Here is a 16857-nt window from a genome sequence, read left to right on the forward strand (position 1 = left end):
TTCAACAGGCTAGTTAATGCTGGTTCTGGCATGAATTTCAAAATGTCCCCTTAAAACTCTCTGTTCCATGTAATGCAAACAACATCCTCAGTGTCATTGATTCCACTAATGAATTCAGTGGTTCTGCAGAATCTTCATTCACAGCTTGTTGTCAACCGGTGACTCCATTGATTTACAGTTCAATAAAATGGCTGTGGCTGAAATTTATGTATTTTGGCAGCTGGAAAAGGCAGGTCCTTTGCAAGCCTCCATTAAGCTTCAAATAGCCACACCTGTAGAAACTGGTCATGATAACCACTTTATCCAGTCAATCAAGACAGCTTAGGCGTGACCAGAACATATAGGTAGAATTTGTTCAGAATTATTTTTGAGTTTCTATTGAAACTATAGCATCTGCATTTTGAGCCCTACTACACACTTATCCACACTAAACCACAAAATGTAAAAAGCAGAATCTGCCCTGGCCCCTCTTGTTACCTCAGACACAGTCTTGGCAAGCATCACCTTCCAAGACCTGCTGGCTGTGGACAGAGGCATAAACAGGTGTGTGACAGGTGTGTTCTGATGGCTGGGTCTGATACACAATCTCCAGTATCTCCTCAGTCATCGCTCCTCATGAAGGTGAAGGTCACACTCCACCTTATATTGTCCAAGCCAATCAAACTGCAGAGAATACAGATAGACATTAGGAGTTGTAGTGATGGAATCATGTGATTTGTCTCAGTCAATATTAGTCTTACAAGTGCTGTGGAAGGGGGCAAAAAGAAGAGACAGGGAAACCTTTTTATAAACATCTAGTAAGTTTTTGAGAATGTTCTTTTGTTGTTTGGAATGGACTGCATTTCTTGCAACATGGGAATCGGTTGTGAAATGGGAGATGAAATACATCTTTAACATAGCTGTTGTATGTGAACACTGAAGGAAATAAAGGTTTGGGTGGTGAAATTTGCATAGTAGATTTACAAATATAAGATGCTTCAAGGCATTAAAATGTGTAGTAGGTGAGCTATGCCTATCTGTTTCCAAGATTGCAAGGTGAAGGGTTCTTTTTTTTACTATTTATTGATTAGAAAGTCTTGGTGTTGCTGGATTTGATCAGAGGGGGGTGAATTTGTTGAGGGAACATGTGTGATTATTAATGTCCTTGGTTTCCACCCAGCTTTAAGGGTTGTGGAAAATGTGAAGTTATTGAAACAGTTATTTTGTAATGGATTTGATTAAGGTTAGGGAAATTAGTGATCGACAATTTGTTGTATTAATGTTTTTCTATTTCCAGCTGAGAGTGTCATGCTTGTGTTGAGCTGGACCATGACATATGTAAACTGTGAAGCTGAGAAGTAGAGAGGAAAAAGAGGTTAAGGGTTGTGCATGTTTTTGATATGGATTCCTAGGCTTTTGAAACCACATTTTAAGCTCTGAACTTTGGTATCCCAGAGATAAAAACTAACATTTCAACTAGGTCATTCAATATCCTGAAATTTTACTGCATTGATTCATAAAATGAATGGCGATTTGGAGTGATATTGAAAGCTGTTGTAAGTTGAGGAGTACATCATTCGAACAGTCAACTGATTTTGTGCTGTGAAGAACCCTTAGTCATTCTTTGAATATGATTATTATAGTGTGTGGCAACTGAAATGAAAATGGGAAAGTAAGGGTGAAAGTGAGCATCTACGTCTTCTTCCTCTTGACAGTTTAAAAGCTTGAGAGGTGATTTCCTTGTTGATGACTGAGGTAAAAGGGGAGTTTTATAATCCTTGAATCCATCTTATGAACACATTACCTCTTTTCTCTTGTTGCAGGGTGATGAATAAGAAAGCTAATTAATTATATAAAATCCCCTTTTCAGCAACTAGATTTAATATTGCTGTTGGCGTGTTCTCTTTGGAAAAATGAAATAACTGATAATAGATGAAAGTTGATACAGATTATCTGAAGAATGTCCACCTTTGCTAAATTCATTTTGGTCTGGTTGAATTAATATGGGTATCACTGATTTGTAAGGAGTGTCCGATAATCTTGTAATTTAGTTTTATCATTTCTGTCCTATAATTTTCAGTTTATTGTTAAGTAAAGATAAACGACAATAACTTCAGATAGTGCTGGGGCCCTTTTTTCCATTTTAAAAATAATTAGATCAGGGCAGTGTTCATGTGTTGTGGAATATTAGAATGGAGAAAATATCTTTGACCATTTTATGAAAATGTGGAAAATAAGGGTAAGAAATAAATATTTATTTCTGCTCTGTATTTATCTGTTTATGGTGCTGTGTAGTATTCCAAGCTGAATAATACTTGTTTAAGTTCACCAACAGCAGGGTGTCCACGGTATTAGCTTGCAGTTCCGGGACTTCGGGGATTGTACTCTTTGGAAATTTATCAATGTCCCTCCTATTCATGATTCAAAGTATATAGATTTTACATACTGATTTGAATGCTTTTTTATGTTTTACTGATCATAAACATATCTCCAGTATTATCTCTGATGTAAGTAATGTATGATTTTGTTTTATTTATGTCATGCTGATTTGTCAACCCAGGTTAACCTGTCTTGTCGCCAAACAAAACATTATGAAAAGTAATGCAGCAGCACGTGCATAGTTCAGATGTCACAGATAGTGGTATATATTACATTGTGGAGCTATGTACTCTCTCATCAGAGTTTCTCCACCAGGTGACCAGTGGCATGAGGGACCCTATGCTAATAACACACAAATGTAGACTTTTCCTTGTGCACAGAAGGACTTTTGTAATGTCACACATGGCAGTAACAGATTGAGGGCAGCAGGCACAGCAGAAAAGTGAGAAAAACTAATAAGCTGTTACATTTTGAGCAGACTTAGGCACTACTTCCCTTACCTAAAAGCAAACACACCCTTAGGCCATACAGTCATACAGTTAGGTGGTGGCTTAGGTGGTACACTTAAGGAGATGGCTATAATAATCTTGAGTGATAGCCACTGCTGTGGCATGATTGGTCCGAGTGGTTGTTTTGAGTGACAATTTTTTAAGAATTTTAGGCAGAAAGGCTATATCTGAGAGCAGAGAAAGCCTGAAGCAGTGCTTTCCAAAACCAAGGCAGGAACTGTGCACAGACACTGCGTGCAGCTGTCCAGCCTACTTTACAGATGTGATAAAACACAACCGTAACAGGCTTTGGTTTTTTTAGAGTGTCTTGAGCCTTTTTCACACCTCCCATGAATGTTGGATCTGAAGTTTCCGAGGCCTGGGAACCACAGCTGCGCATGAGGCATGCCAACAGGCTTTTGTTGTGGGACAGAGACTGACTCCATACAGAGAGAAATGCTGGGCTTCCTGAGAGGCATCTTAAGCACGTCCCAACTGCTCCAGGGGCACTTTAACCAGGGGACCAATGCTCTCACTACAGATGATCAGGGAACGCAGAATCGATTGACGGCCGGTATTCAAGAGTTTAGACTTTCTTAAAGCTTTCCTTCACCGTCCCCCGAGTGTCCGCAACCCAGATTTACACAAATAATATTGCAAGAAACACACTCCCTCCCAAACTGATAGCTATATTTTATGATGCTAGAATTTTTCAGTGCATCCTCCATTGGATAACAATGCTTCCAATGAGCTTAATGTATGCTGTCAGAGAGCTCTGTCTTTGAGGGTGGAGTGTTTGATTGGCGTTATGTGACAAAAACAGCTCAATAATAATGCTTTACATCAAAAGCAATGGAGATTGCTTAAAGAAAATGCACCTTGAATACTTTCATTTTAATGTCATTAGTTGACAAGCACTTCAAACAACGTTTGGTCAACCTCTCAAATGACAGCCACCTCACAGCAAAATTATCTTTTCAAGGCCAAACCTAGATTCTCTGTGCAAACATCTGGCTCTTCAGTTTTATCAGATCTGCGAATACCAGCATGTCACATACATTTTAGAAGCTTAGAATTCAGATAGCACATGTGTGGGACAATAACCAACAGCAAATAATTGTATCCCCTTAAAGAAATATATTTACACACAGGTATTGAACTTTTTAAGAGTAAATATTATTCACTTGGGCCTACAAAAAGTGAGAAATAGCTAATTAAACTTAATTGAGATGACAGGTAATTGTTCAAGGGGCACATATTAAATAAATGACTCTTTCATCTTTGTAACAGCAGAAACAACTCAAACAGTATACTTCTCTCACAATTAATTTAGAGCAGATAGGATCATAGGTTTATGTTTACAGAGGTCTGATAAAGATATTAAATTAGCAGGCTAAAGAAACACAGTTAAGTGAGTGTTCACCTGCAGCTAAATCCAACACAGGCCCACACTGTGTCCCCGGGATCAGGCATCAGAAACATGAAATAGTACCTCAGCTGCACCTGACACCACTTCTGGTAGCGAAATAGCAGCCATACATCTTTGGGGTGAACCGTAAAAGCTGAGGTTCTATTGCGGTTGAAATTGCGACCGTGAACTACAGGAAATGACGTTAGTGCAGCAGAGAATATGGCGTCTGTGATTGATGCAAACGCCTTAGACCAACAGTGTTTTGTTCGCTGCTCAGGGTAGATGATGTCTATCGAAAACCGACCAAGGTAAACGAAGGAATAGCGGATTATGTGCGTATAATCTTCGGTCCCACGATCTCGGAAATACAGCTAAACTCGATGTCCGAAGGGGCCCGAGCTCCCTGGTCAAAGCGGGGCTGTGTGGAGTCGCATCGCCGAGGTGAGCTGCCTGACATTATTATTATCACTGAGTGTCGGCGGAACTAGAAGTAACTCGACCCTCTTGCACCTGCAACTGCTATGTCCGTATAAGTTGTCTGTTTTTGGGCTCTTCCAGATTTGACACAGAACGCGATGGGTTATTTAGCAAGCGATGTATATGGAGCTGCTAACCAGCCTGTAAATAACTAGTCTAGCTGACTACGGCAGTAGATGGGTAGCTATACTAGCTGTCTGTCCTAGCATATTCCCGTTAGCGAACTAAGCATTGTGTTTTGCTTCAAGTGTCTATTGTAAAATGGAGAAGCTTTGGAAGTGTGGAACCGTCATCAGTATTTAGCTACCTAATAACTGAAGTGAAATACGAATTTGTGTAAGCGAGAGTTTCCTTTCGAGTAGCTAAGTTTCACCATTTTGTCAACTCTGTCCACTGCCGAAGTCGTGTGTAGATACAGCAAGAGAGTTCGACGCTTCCTTAGACTAGCCTTATATAAAGGTTTAGGGTCGCTGTCTTACCTTTAAATTACACAAGTACTTCGGTGCTTGTAGTTTATAAATATAAGATTGAAATAGCCCCTGACGGCTTTTTTTATAATTGGGTACAAACGAAATCTGTTTGAGCGAATGCATCACTGAATCTAATAATTCAATTTATTCAATTCAATTTAAACTAAATATTTAGGATTATTGATCCTAAAGCGACTTGAAGTGTTACAATTTTAAAATCGATTTTTATATGTGGCCCTTGTATGTCTGCTGTTTCCACTACATGTGTGCTATCTAGCTGACGGATACCTAACAACATTATATAACTAAAGGTTGCCAGCACCTTTCAAGGCTATCCGGCGAAGAAGTCTAAAATTGTTTAGGGACAGGGTTTTTCAAGCCAAGTCCTTTGTATTGTGTAAGCACGCACCGTGTACGCTCTCAATTTTGATTGAGCTGTTAATCAAAGCTGAAGCATCATGTCTTAAATTATTCTCTCTCTATTACAAATATGGGTTGTTTAAATGTATTTTCCTACCGAAGGATACGTGGAGAATGAAGGCAATTAATTTTAGCCCCATTTAGCCCCCTTTACTAATTTAGAGTAATTAATTGTTGTTTAGAACATTCTAACTGAACATCAATTTTAATGCATTTTGTCCTTCATGCAGCCCTGATTGCAATTGCCAGTTGTGCATTAGGCTCGTGTCACTGTGACAGACTTCTGCAGTTACACAGGAGTACCGTAAGTCCCACAGTATACAACAGTGAAGTGGGCACCAACGGGAGGACAAGCACTACTCCACTGAAATCATCCGAGTAGTGACGAAATGCAGTGTTTCTGAGACAATTGAGACAAAGAAACCCTGGCCGATCTAAATGTTTGCTCTCCTAATGTTTCATGTCTGTGATGCTTCAATGGTAGTCGATTATTACAATGACGAAAAATTCAGACATCTAGTTCACCAAGTAGCCAGCTTCCCTCCCAATGCTGGTAGTCCTTGAATCTGAAGCAAAACAAAAGCTACCGCACAAATTTCACAGTTCTATCTGACAAACAAATGGTTTTCATTCTAAACTTAGTAATGAGTAAAAATGTAATTTAGATTTATTTGATTAATCCTACGCTATCTAGACAAATGTATTAATTATATATTTTTAGTTTAAAATGTATGAATAAGTATGATTAAAATACCTATCTTTGTTTCCACACATGGTGACCTTATTAAGTAGAAGGAATATAACAACCTGTTTACTCTCCCCTATTTATGCTATCTGATAAAGAGGCTTGTAAGTTATTAGGTTATACTGTATTTCCACTGTTAAAAATTTGCTGTTGCAGTTGTACAAGGCATATTGTGGCTACAATCAAACAAGTTTTTGGTATCTGTGTCAAAAGGTTAGGCCTATGTTATTACTGTTTTTAACAATGAGGAGTTTTTTTTTTCCCTTTATGAGCCTCCTTGATTTTCGGTTGGTATGTTGGTCATTAAAATGGTACAGTTGACTGTGTTTGACTGGACTGTGGGTTCTCAAAACTGAGTGAATTTAGAAAAATACAACAGGAGAAGGTAAGGATGGTAGAAGAGGTAGTGTTAGAATGGTAAGAACTGTGGAATATTGACATACAGTTTCTGCAACCCATAATATACCTATTGTGTGAGATTACAAGAGTGAAATGATTAAATCAAGATTGCTTTCATGGTGTTCTGTGGTCTTGTAAGTAAGCCTATAAGAGTTTTGTATAAGTGAGCCATTCAAATTTAAGGACGGATTGTGGAAAAATTTCATCTTTGTACCATCTTTCTTGGCAAGAATACCAACACTTGAATGCCAGACCTGCCTATCTTTTTCCAAACAATCACATAATTCCACATTGATGAACACTGGTGATGATTTGTGTGCATAGCCTATATAATAAGTGAACTGAGTAGCCTCCACCCTTAGCAGTTTTTGTTGTCTCTCTAAAATATAATCTTATCTTCTGTGTCCCAGTAGCAAAAATGTAGTTTGTCCATAACTTTTCCAGTTGTCCTGTTCATAGACAGAAAACACACAGGGGTGATTACATAACCTCTGCTCTCCCTGTTGGCGGCAGAAACAATAAAGTACAAGAACAAAACAGCCGGCTTAAGTCTAATCGTGAGTGAGGACATTTTATTTGATTAATAAAAAAACTTGTGGAACAAAGCCTTTAAATTTGCAAAATGCAGACCACAAAATACAAAAAATGTTTTGTGCCTTAGAAAATTTCCAGACAATTGAATTGAGTAGGATCTTCTGTAGTTTCTGTAGAGTTATGATCAGTTGTATAACCATAGCAGTTGCCATCATTCATGGCCAGGCAAGTACAATATTGTGGCAAGTGAAAAGTGTACATTCGGCCTAACAAAAATCAAAACTCAGAAGCCCCTAATATATTTCATGGGGCATGAAAAAAGCATCAGGCTGACACCAAAATTGTTTTTCATGCACAGATCAAAAATTGGTCTTAAATGAAGCTGTGGGCATGAAATACAACTTTTATTTATGTCTCAAAAATGATTTTCAGTATTGGCTTAAATATGAGATTGATGCAACAGGAGAAATGGAAACTCCATGGCAAAATAGGTCTGAGTTCACTTGGAATAATAAAAAATGGTAACAATATTATTATGTCTAGCCTTACAGACTTAATAAATGTATGCATTGCTGTCTTTTATTTGTGGATTTAGCTATAGCTTGGTTTTTAATAGTGAGCTACATGTCAACATCAACATTCATGGCTAATATACATTTTTTTAAAGAATCTATGGCCCAATTAATGTGTAAATGAATACAATTCCTGTGTAAAATTCTCATTGTGGCATTCTGGAGGTTAATATGTGCATGTGTATGCATGTTCATACTGCACCAACACGTCTGTTTGTCCCAGCGGAGATGAATGGCTGCATGTTGATCATCACTGGTGTACTGGGCTTTGGGAGATTGAAGCACTGTCTCTGTCCACAGAGCAGGGGAAACACAAGCAGAGAAAATGTGAACTTCTTCCGGGCGCTCTCAACACCAAGCCCCCGCTCAGCCTGGAGGCACCAAAGAGGTAGAATTTCAGTCTCCTCGTTAAACAGCTCGCCTCGTGTGCCTCACTGATGCTGCCTGCAGAAGTGTCTGTGGTGGTGTATACCTTTGTTTAGTCAAGCTGAATATTACTGTATATTTTAACACCAAAGGCCACGCTACATTAATCATACACCAGTAACAGCAAAAGTTTAAAAAGTAACAGTTGCTTTTTTGTTTAAATGCATTCTTGAAGTCCCCCAATTCTTCTTACCGGGGTAACACAGTGGAATGATTTTCATTAAAGAAAAAAGAATAATTAACTCTGGCATATCAGTCTTGCAGTTTTTTCATGTCTTACTGTTATTGAACTGTATTTTTTAAGTACAGTTAGGAGTACAATCCATAGCCTGACTACTGCTGTGACCAGTGAAATGCAGTGGTTGTGTCAGCATACAGTGTACACTTTTGTAGTTATGTTTCAGATGCTTGAATGAAATATTTAAATAGCTTTGAGGTAATTAGCAAGCAAGCTTTGACTCACAGCAAAAATGAAAGACCATTTCTTTGAGGGTAGAGATCTTATTGCAGGATGTCCATTTCTGTGTGCCTACAATAGGACAGATTGTAAGCACTAATTTAGAAAAAAAGAATGGCTCCTTGACATTTGCAGATAACCTTAAATAAATTTGAGTGTACCATAGCTATTTATTTATGTAAGCCTGTTAGCAGGGGGCTGCTAAGACCGCTAATCCAAAAGCAAACATAAAAATTAATGCTGCTTTTTCTATGCTGATATGCATGGAACATTGTGGTTAGATATCTTGCACTAAAGACAACAGAAACTTTCTTAGTCAGGGATATTGAATGGTGTTTGACTTTTCAGTAGAGCATTTGAGTGATGGGGTATAAACTATGCCTCTGATGAATTTGCATGTATCCATATGAATTCTGTTTCCTTATAACTAAATTAAAAATGGAATGACGTCAATAACTGTAATTAATGTGCCTGCTGGTGAGCTCTCATAATGGGTTGATTTGCATTAGCCATTAGGTAAATTTGACCATTACATTACATTATATTACACATGATTGCTGGCTTCACCTGGCTTCAAATGACTCACTTATTCAGCATTCCCTATTCTCTGTATAGCTGATGCCATATAGTGTGCTTCTTGAGGAGACAACACATATTGACAAGAAATGGTAAAAATCATAAAGGCAGATGGTAAAAAAATAAACCTGTTCTGATGTCTTTTATTAGTTAAGTTTAGCTAGCTGGTGAGGTGACTTCCAGAAAAAGACAAATTGCTAGCTAGCTATGTCTTTTATTGTGTTTGTTCACTGGTCTTGTTTTCACTGAATTGTTAGGGAGAAGTGCATGAACTTGCTCTTGAAGGAGCTCAGGGCAATAAAGTAACACCCTGTGACGCCAATTACAGCTCAAAATGAAATTAGTGATTTTGTAGAGACCCTAATCAAAAAATGAATGACACAAATAACTAGTTGGACAAATCTATGATTGTACGCGATATGACTTGGGATTGGCAGATCACAACGATCAAAAAAATGTCAGTGTTACGTCGATTCCGAGAGTATTTAGCAAATTTTGCTGGTGCTAGCTAGACAAGTAAGCAGAAATCATTATGGCTAGATAGCTAAAAATAGGTTAGCAGTGATCTTGCCTCCCTATTAGTATTTTTGACTCACTATCTCCATTACTCCTTTGCAAAACAAGCAGACAGTCAAAAACAAAAATGTCTTCATATGTATCATTTTTACTAAAGTGGATGGATGGTAAAATCAATACTGAGGCATGCAAACATAGTTATTGATGAATTGGAAGTAGGCCAGAGTAATATTCACTTTCAAAATGATCATTTCTTAGTATTAAGTGAAATTTCATAGCATAATGACATCCTCATAAAAGTAAATGACGAGGATGGTCCTGGACAGCCACAAGAACAAGTGCTGAGGGTGAACATTAAGATATTTTGTAACAATATCACCTTTTTGCGAAGAAATCTGAAATCACATGTCCAGTCACTTCTGATGCACTTACAAGTGGCAATGTAACATTCTGACATAAGAACTGGTAAAAAATGAAAGGGAGAGTTCTCTAACCTTGAGGTGCTTTAGTACGCTTATTTTGGATCCTTACTAAATTTTAAATTAAGGAAAAACTTAATGGAGCTTCAATGTCATGGGCTGGAAGTAGAAAATCTGCACATCCAGTCTAGTGAATCTTGCATGGTGATGTGTCTTGAGTTTAATGTATGATGTTTAATTGTATGATGTACCCGCTTGCATGATTGGCCTTTCCAAGCCATGGCCTGTAACCCTAGGAAAACTTAACAGTAGTGGTCCTAGTTTCATTTTAGTTGTCTTGCTTGGTGTCTTGGTTCTTTTTGAGAGTGTTTCAAACGTCTCCAGGCTCTAGTTTTTCTGGCTTTTCTGACTTCTGACTCCACCAGCATGGACTGGTGGAGAAGCATTGGGTTCAAGACATGGAGGATGTGGTTTGGAAAGCTCAGTCATGGACATAATTGATACAGTAATAATATTCGTTCATTTCCAAGAAAGCCTCCTCTAACAACCACAGGGTGTGTTGGTTTTCAGACTTTTTTGATCTAATCAGAGAAGTCCATTTGTGTGGCAGACGAACTGCTATTGTATTGCCCCTGTAAATGGTTTGCTGTAAATCAGTGAGGATCTGAGCCACTCGTCCCTGGGCTGTGCGCTAAGATGTCTAATGTCCCTCTCTCTGGGCGATGCTGTCCCCCGGCAGGTGTCTGATGGCAGGGGACGTGGAGGTGTACCTGTCCCAGGCGCACGACGGCAGCGTGTCGGCAGGGTTCCGCGCGCTCTACGAGGAACGCCTCCTGCTGGACGTCACGCTGCTGATCGAGGAGCACCACTTCCAGGCGCACAAGGCCCTGCTGGCCACGCAGAGCGATTACTTCCGCATCATGTTCACGGCCGACATGCGCGAGCGCGACCAGGACAAGATCCACATGAAGGGGCTGACGGCCACGGGCTTCGGCCACGTGCTGCAGTTCATGTACTACGGCCGGCTGGAGCTGAGCATGGTCACCGTGCAGGAGATCCTGCAGGCGGCCATGTACGTCCAGCTCACCGAGGTGGTGGAGTTCTGCTGCACTTTCCTCCTGGCCAAGATCTGCCTGGAGAACTGCGCCGAGGTCATGCGCCTTCTAGAGGACTTCAGCGTGGGCATCGAGGGCGTGCAGGAGCAGCTGGACGCGTTCCTGCTGGAGAACTTCGTGCCCCTCATGGCGCGGTCTGATTTCCTGTCCTACCTGAGCTTTGAGAAGCTGATGACGTACCTGGACAGCGACCAGCTGAGCCGTTTCCCGGAGATAGAGCTGTACGAGGCGGTGCAGGCGTGGCTGAGGCACGACCGCAGGCGCTGGAGACACACTGACGCGGTCATCCAGAACGTGCGCTTCTGCCTCATGACGCCCTCCAATGTCTTTGAAAAAGTAAGGCTTACGTTTTACGTTTTGTTTTATGTGCTTATCAGAAGCACTTATCAATCCATATCTGTGAATTCTCATCTTGAGTAATGCTCTTCCTTGTGAACTCACCTTCAGCTTTAGTAGTGCTTTCCCATGGAGTCCTCTGTCATGCATAACAAAAGACCCAATACAGTCTTGTATAGCAAACATCAATTTAATATAACTACCATTTTGTGCAAAATAGCACTAGTATTGCCTCACCAGTGACATTCTGAACAGTGGTTAGCAAAATTTTTTGAAATTGTTATACTTTACGGTATTTGTCTCATACATGAACATGCATATTGTTAAAACAAATAAATTTTTCCCACCAGTTCCTGTGTCAAAGAAAGCTAGCTATGTGACACTGTGTTCAGCTTCCGAGCTTTCTGTTATTCTGCTGCGCTGAATTTTTAATACACTCTGCTTAAGTAGCTAGTTGTGTGTGTGTGTTTGTATGTATGTATATGTATATGTATGCACTCTGCCACTAGTTGCTCAGATAGGCCTTCCTCCGCTGATGCTATCTTCCAGTTGATGCCACCTCGTTGTAATGCACTGTGAGGCTTGCAGTTTGAAAATAGCCATTGACTGTGTGTGAGTGTACCAAAAGACTGCATTCGTATCACTTTAGCCCACCTACACAACTGTCGTGGTGAGACAAAGCTAGTGTGTTGGTGATTCCAGAAAGAGTAGTACAAAACTGGCACTATGCATAATGTAGTGGGCCATTTGCACATGTTTGTACTATTTTTTTGGAATGCCACACTTATTTGGTTAGTTCTCTACACCTGCACCCTTTCACATCACAAATAAGGCAGACTATCTTTCTACAAAAGTGTGATAATAAAATAACTAGATTATTACAGACGACAACTTGTTCTAAACCTCATTTGAAAATGATTAATGGTTGTTCTGCACCTGGAATGTGTCTGATGTTTGCACCTGTGCCCCTGCCCCGTCCCCCACAGGTGAAGACATCTGAGTTCTACCGATACTCCCGTCAGCTGCGGCAGGAGGTGGACCAGGCACTCAGCTACTTCCATGAGGTCAACGAGCAGCCGCTGCTGGCCACCAAATCCAACCGCATCCGGTCTGTCCGCCCTCAGACGGCTGTCTTCCGCGGCATGATCGGCCACAGCATGGTCAACAGCAAGATCCTGTTGCTGCACAAGCCCAAGGTGTGGTGGGAGCTGGAGGGCCCACAGGTGCCCCTCCGCCCCGACTGCCTCGCCATCGTCAACAACTTTGTGTTCCTGCTGGGCGGCGAAGAGCTGGGGCCCGACGGGGAGTTCCACGCCTCCTCCAAGGTGTACCGCTATGACCCGCGGCAGAACTCCTGGCTGCGCATGTCCGACATGTCGGTGCCGCGCTCCGAGTTCGCTGTGGGAGTCATCGGCAAGTACATCTACGCGGTGGCCGGCCGCACGCGCGACGAGACCTTCTACTCCACCGAGCGCTACGACATCGTGGAGGACAGGTGGGAGTTTGTGGACCCCTACCCGGTCAACAAGTACGGCCACGAGGGCACGGTGCTCAACGGCAAGCTCTACATCACTGGCGGCATCACTTCGTCCTCCACCTCCAAGCAGGTGTGTGTGTTCGACCCCGGCAGGGAGGGGCTGGCAGAGCCCCGGACGCGCCGCACGCAGGTCCTCACAAACTGCTGGGAGAACAAGTCCAAGATGAACTACGCCCGGTGCTTCCACAAGATGATCTCGCACAACGGCAAGCTGTACGTGTTCGGGGGCGTGTGCGTGATCCTGCGCGCCTCCTTCGAGTCGCAGGGCTGCCCGTCCACGGAGGTGTACAACCCCGAGACTGACGAGTGGACCATCCTGGCGTCCATGCCTATCGGCCGCAGTGGGCACGGGGTGGCCGTCCTGGACAAGCAGATCATGGTGCTGGGGGGGCTGTGCTATAATGGCCACTACAGCGACTCTATCTTGACCTTTGACCCGGAGGAGAACAAGTGGAAGGAGGACGAGTATCCCAGGATGCCTTGCAAACTGGACGGCCTGCAGGTGTGCAGCTTACACTTCCCAGAGTACGTGCTGGAGCACGTCAGGCGCTGCAGCTGAGGCAGGGAGTGCCCCCTGCTGGTTCACCTCAGTTACATGCAAACTGTTTTCTTAGAAAAATGACGAAAAACATTTACTGCTGTTGAAATAGCACTACAAAAAAAAGTAATGCTTTTATCCCCTTGAGAAAATTAGGTAATTGCTTACTTGAAGACAGTGAATTCCCAGAATTCTTTGTTAATCTTTGTTAAACTGAATGATGGATGGGATTATGTCTGGGTAGTCTGTCATTTTCAGTTGCAAGTTCAAAATGACAGATTTCTTAAAAAGCATTAATTATGACAATAAACTTTCATAGTTTTTTGACCATAGTTCAGTTTTCCGTCATATCTTTGTAAATCGGTTGCCCCATGAAAGCAACATTCTGAACTTATATTTGAAGGTTAATTTCACCAAAAAACCAAAATATAATTTGCTCTTCCTCACATAGGAGTTTAGTAGGTATGCATATTGAAAAGCAGAGACATGGTCTCACAGTGGAGAAACCTCCATGTCCTTTTACAACCATGACCATGACGTCAGCATGTGACATCCCCTGTGTAATGGATAGGCAATCAATGTCTAACTCCAAAGTCGTTTTTTTTTTTTCTGAATTCAGTATGAGCCTGCAAAGAATGTACAGTGACTGTCTTGAGGCATTTTAGCTGCTTCCATTTTATTCAGATATTAATATTCCTTTGCATTTTTGTTGAAACTGAGGGTAATCTTTCTCAGTTGTTCCTGTTAACAGGCATACGCCATGTACACCTGTTTACATAAGGCTAGTGCACTTATAAAATGTATATAAATTCAAATAATACTCAAGGCACACACCAGTTCAATGTACAAAGGAAGTGGTCAAGAGTGTTTTTTTTGCTTTGAAAGAATAAGTAGCAATATGATTTCTAGAGAAAAGAAGTGGAGCTATGTATCCCTGCTCTTCTGGAGGTTAGAAGTTGGTTCTAATGTTTCAAAAGGATGTCAAATTCCCATGTATTCTTGGTTATTAATAAAAATTAAGAGCTTTTCAGTATGGACACCTACTGTTGTAAATGCAAGTAAAAGCATATACTTGTAGTGGAGTTGCCCTTTAATTTCAGAACCTTTCCATTCAGTTTTCCAAATGACATTCAGTCATGGACTCCTTGCTCCTCTGGAACTGCACTGTGATGTCAAGCAGTTCCTGTGATTGTGCATGTAGTTTTGATGATTGTGTATGTCTGAGATGTCAGTAAGCTACACTTTACTGTAGAGACAAGAATCCTTCCATGAAACGATCTGTTGTAGAGGGCGCAGTCTGTAGTCTTGTTGAAGAAACAAGGGAATGGGTTTGAAATGGTTTCTAGACGCTGCTAGAATAACATTGTAATTTCCTGTCTGCCTCGTGCAGGTCAAACAACTCTGACCTTCATAGTGAGTGCAACCCTAGAGCTCACAGAGCATGTGGGTGATGCTGTAGATTGTGTAATGAATGGAGTGTGTGGGCAATATATGTGGACTGTGTGGGCTTGTTTTTTTAATTTGTGGAAGCAAGGACTGCAGTTCTTCTCATGGAAGTGGGGAGTGCACAAGGTTCTGCCATCCAAACCTGAATTCTGAGGTGAGAGTTGAGGTGAGGGCAGTGAACGGACCTCATAACGGATGCGGGGCAGGGCCTTGTTGGCCTACATTCCAGAACCCACAGCACCATGTCCATCTCTTTTGCAGTCTCTGCTGCTTTATTTATGTAAGGACTAATCTCTTATTTTTAAATTATTTTTGTATAATTTATTCTCATTTGTATGCATTTATTTGTACTTTATTTGTTTTATGTATGTGGCTTACACTGACTTCTGTGTACAACTTAGGTTTAATTTCCATTTTATTTATCATATAAATAACATTTGAAAAGGGCTGAGGATTATTCAGTGATTATTCAGCTGTGTATTTCACTTTTCTGAAATAGGGAAAAAAAAATAGTTTATGTAAAATATTGGGATGTGAGGTTTGCCATCCAGTCAAGTTAGTGGTTGGCAAATGGCATACTGTTATACCTGTCAGCAACTGAGGGTTAACCCCTTTTCTGGGTTTCTTGCAGAAATTATTGACACATTGACTCTTAGATCTGTATCTTTACAAACATTTACTTCTGTACTAACTAGCTATGTACTATCTAATCTTATTTAAACACACAGAATTCCAGTACAGCTTTATTTGGCCACACAATAAATGCCCAAAGTTGGATCAGTTTGCACTTTCTTCTTTATCTTGTTATTCTACTCTCCGCTGCGGCTGCTTTCCCCATCTCAGTTGCCTTGCCTGTTACATCCTCCAGTAGCTCTAGCAATACCTCTCACCATCGGTCTGGCCTGGCTGGATATATAGCCAATCACGTTACAGTTTATACATATCAGTGAATGTAACAGAGGCTTACAGAAAACTTACACCGCACTATGAGACATTAAAGGAGATATGGTACATTATACACAAGTTATCAAGAGCACAGTGTAAGTGTGGTTACCAGGGATCTAAGGATCCAGAGATCCAGAGTGCAAAGAAAGGTTGGCTGTTTTGTCAGATTACTGGGGCCTCCATGAAGAGTAGGCTATTCATTTCATACCTTGTACGACAAGGTACAACAATTTCTGCACTGCCAATTCTACACTAGAACAGCATTACTACCATTCTGTCCATCTTCAAAAGAAAGCGAAAACAAGTTTCACCATGTTTAAGAAAATAAAATTAGTTTGCTGAATATTTACCATAAGCCGATTGAATCCTCCATTTTGAGAACTTGTTTTTCTTAGTGGAAATAAATTGTGTTATTGTACTGTTCATAAGCACCAAATGGTAAACTAAACCATCTGCTCTATGTATGCCCCTGGAAAGACCAACCACTTGTGTATGGGTGACATGTTGTAAGCAGAGCTTACACTTTTACATATCCATTTGTATATCTACATATATATCTTTTGTATATAGTAGCAGTCAAAGGTTTGGACACACCTATTCTTAGAAGGATTTTTTCTTTATTTTTACTATTTTCCACATTTTAGAATAATAGTAAAGATGTCAAAACTATGA

The 16857-nt window shown here is 40.8% G+C and overlaps 1 protein-coding gene across 2 annotated transcripts; it reads left to right on the plus strand.

The window, feature by feature from the left end:
• The first annotated feature begins 4471 nt into the window (after positions 1–4471).
• klhl15 (kelch-like family member 15) lies at positions 4472–13902 on the plus strand. 2 transcript variants are annotated; one of them, XM_036525266.1, is made up of 4 exons: positions 4472–4698; positions 8175–8262; positions 11008–11719; positions 12706–13902. In XM_036525266.1, the coding sequence occupies exons 1-4, from the start codon at positions 4638–4640 to the stop codon at positions 13813–13815; spliced, it is 1971 nt and encodes a 656-aa protein (XP_036381159.1). In that variant the 5' UTR covers positions 4472–4637; the 3' UTR covers positions 13816–13902. The 2 variants fall into 2 exon arrangements, with proteins under 2 accessions (XP_036381159.1, XP_036381160.1); XM_036525267.1 differs by lacking the exon at positions 8175–8262 and having other exon boundaries at positions 4568–4698.
• Positions 13903–16857: the final 2955 nt, after the last annotated feature.

Source organism: Megalops cyprinoides, chromosome 3 (genome assembly GCF_013368585.1).
Source record: "Megalops cyprinoides isolate fMegCyp1 chromosome 3, fMegCyp1.pri, whole genome shotgun sequence".
NCBI lineage: Eukaryota > Metazoa > Chordata > Actinopteri > Elopiformes > Megalopidae > Megalops > Megalops cyprinoides.

What these genes read in the sequence shown, in the direction of transcription:
- klhl15 (XM_036525266.1), top strand. Translation starts at nt 4,638, where the DNA reads ATGTCCGAAGGGGCCCGAGCTCCCTGGTCAAAGCGGGGCTGTGTGGAG. An exon ending in AGCCTGGAGGCACCAAAGAG is followed by an intron (nt 8,263 to 11,007) that starts GTAGAATTTCAG and finishes GTCCCCCGGCAG; the next exon opens with GTGTCTGATGGCAGGGGACG. An exon ending in CCTCCAATGTCTTTGAAAAA is followed by an intron (nt 11,720 to 12,705) that starts GTAAGGCTTACG and finishes CGTCCCCCACAG; the next exon opens with GTGAAGACATCTGAGTTCTA.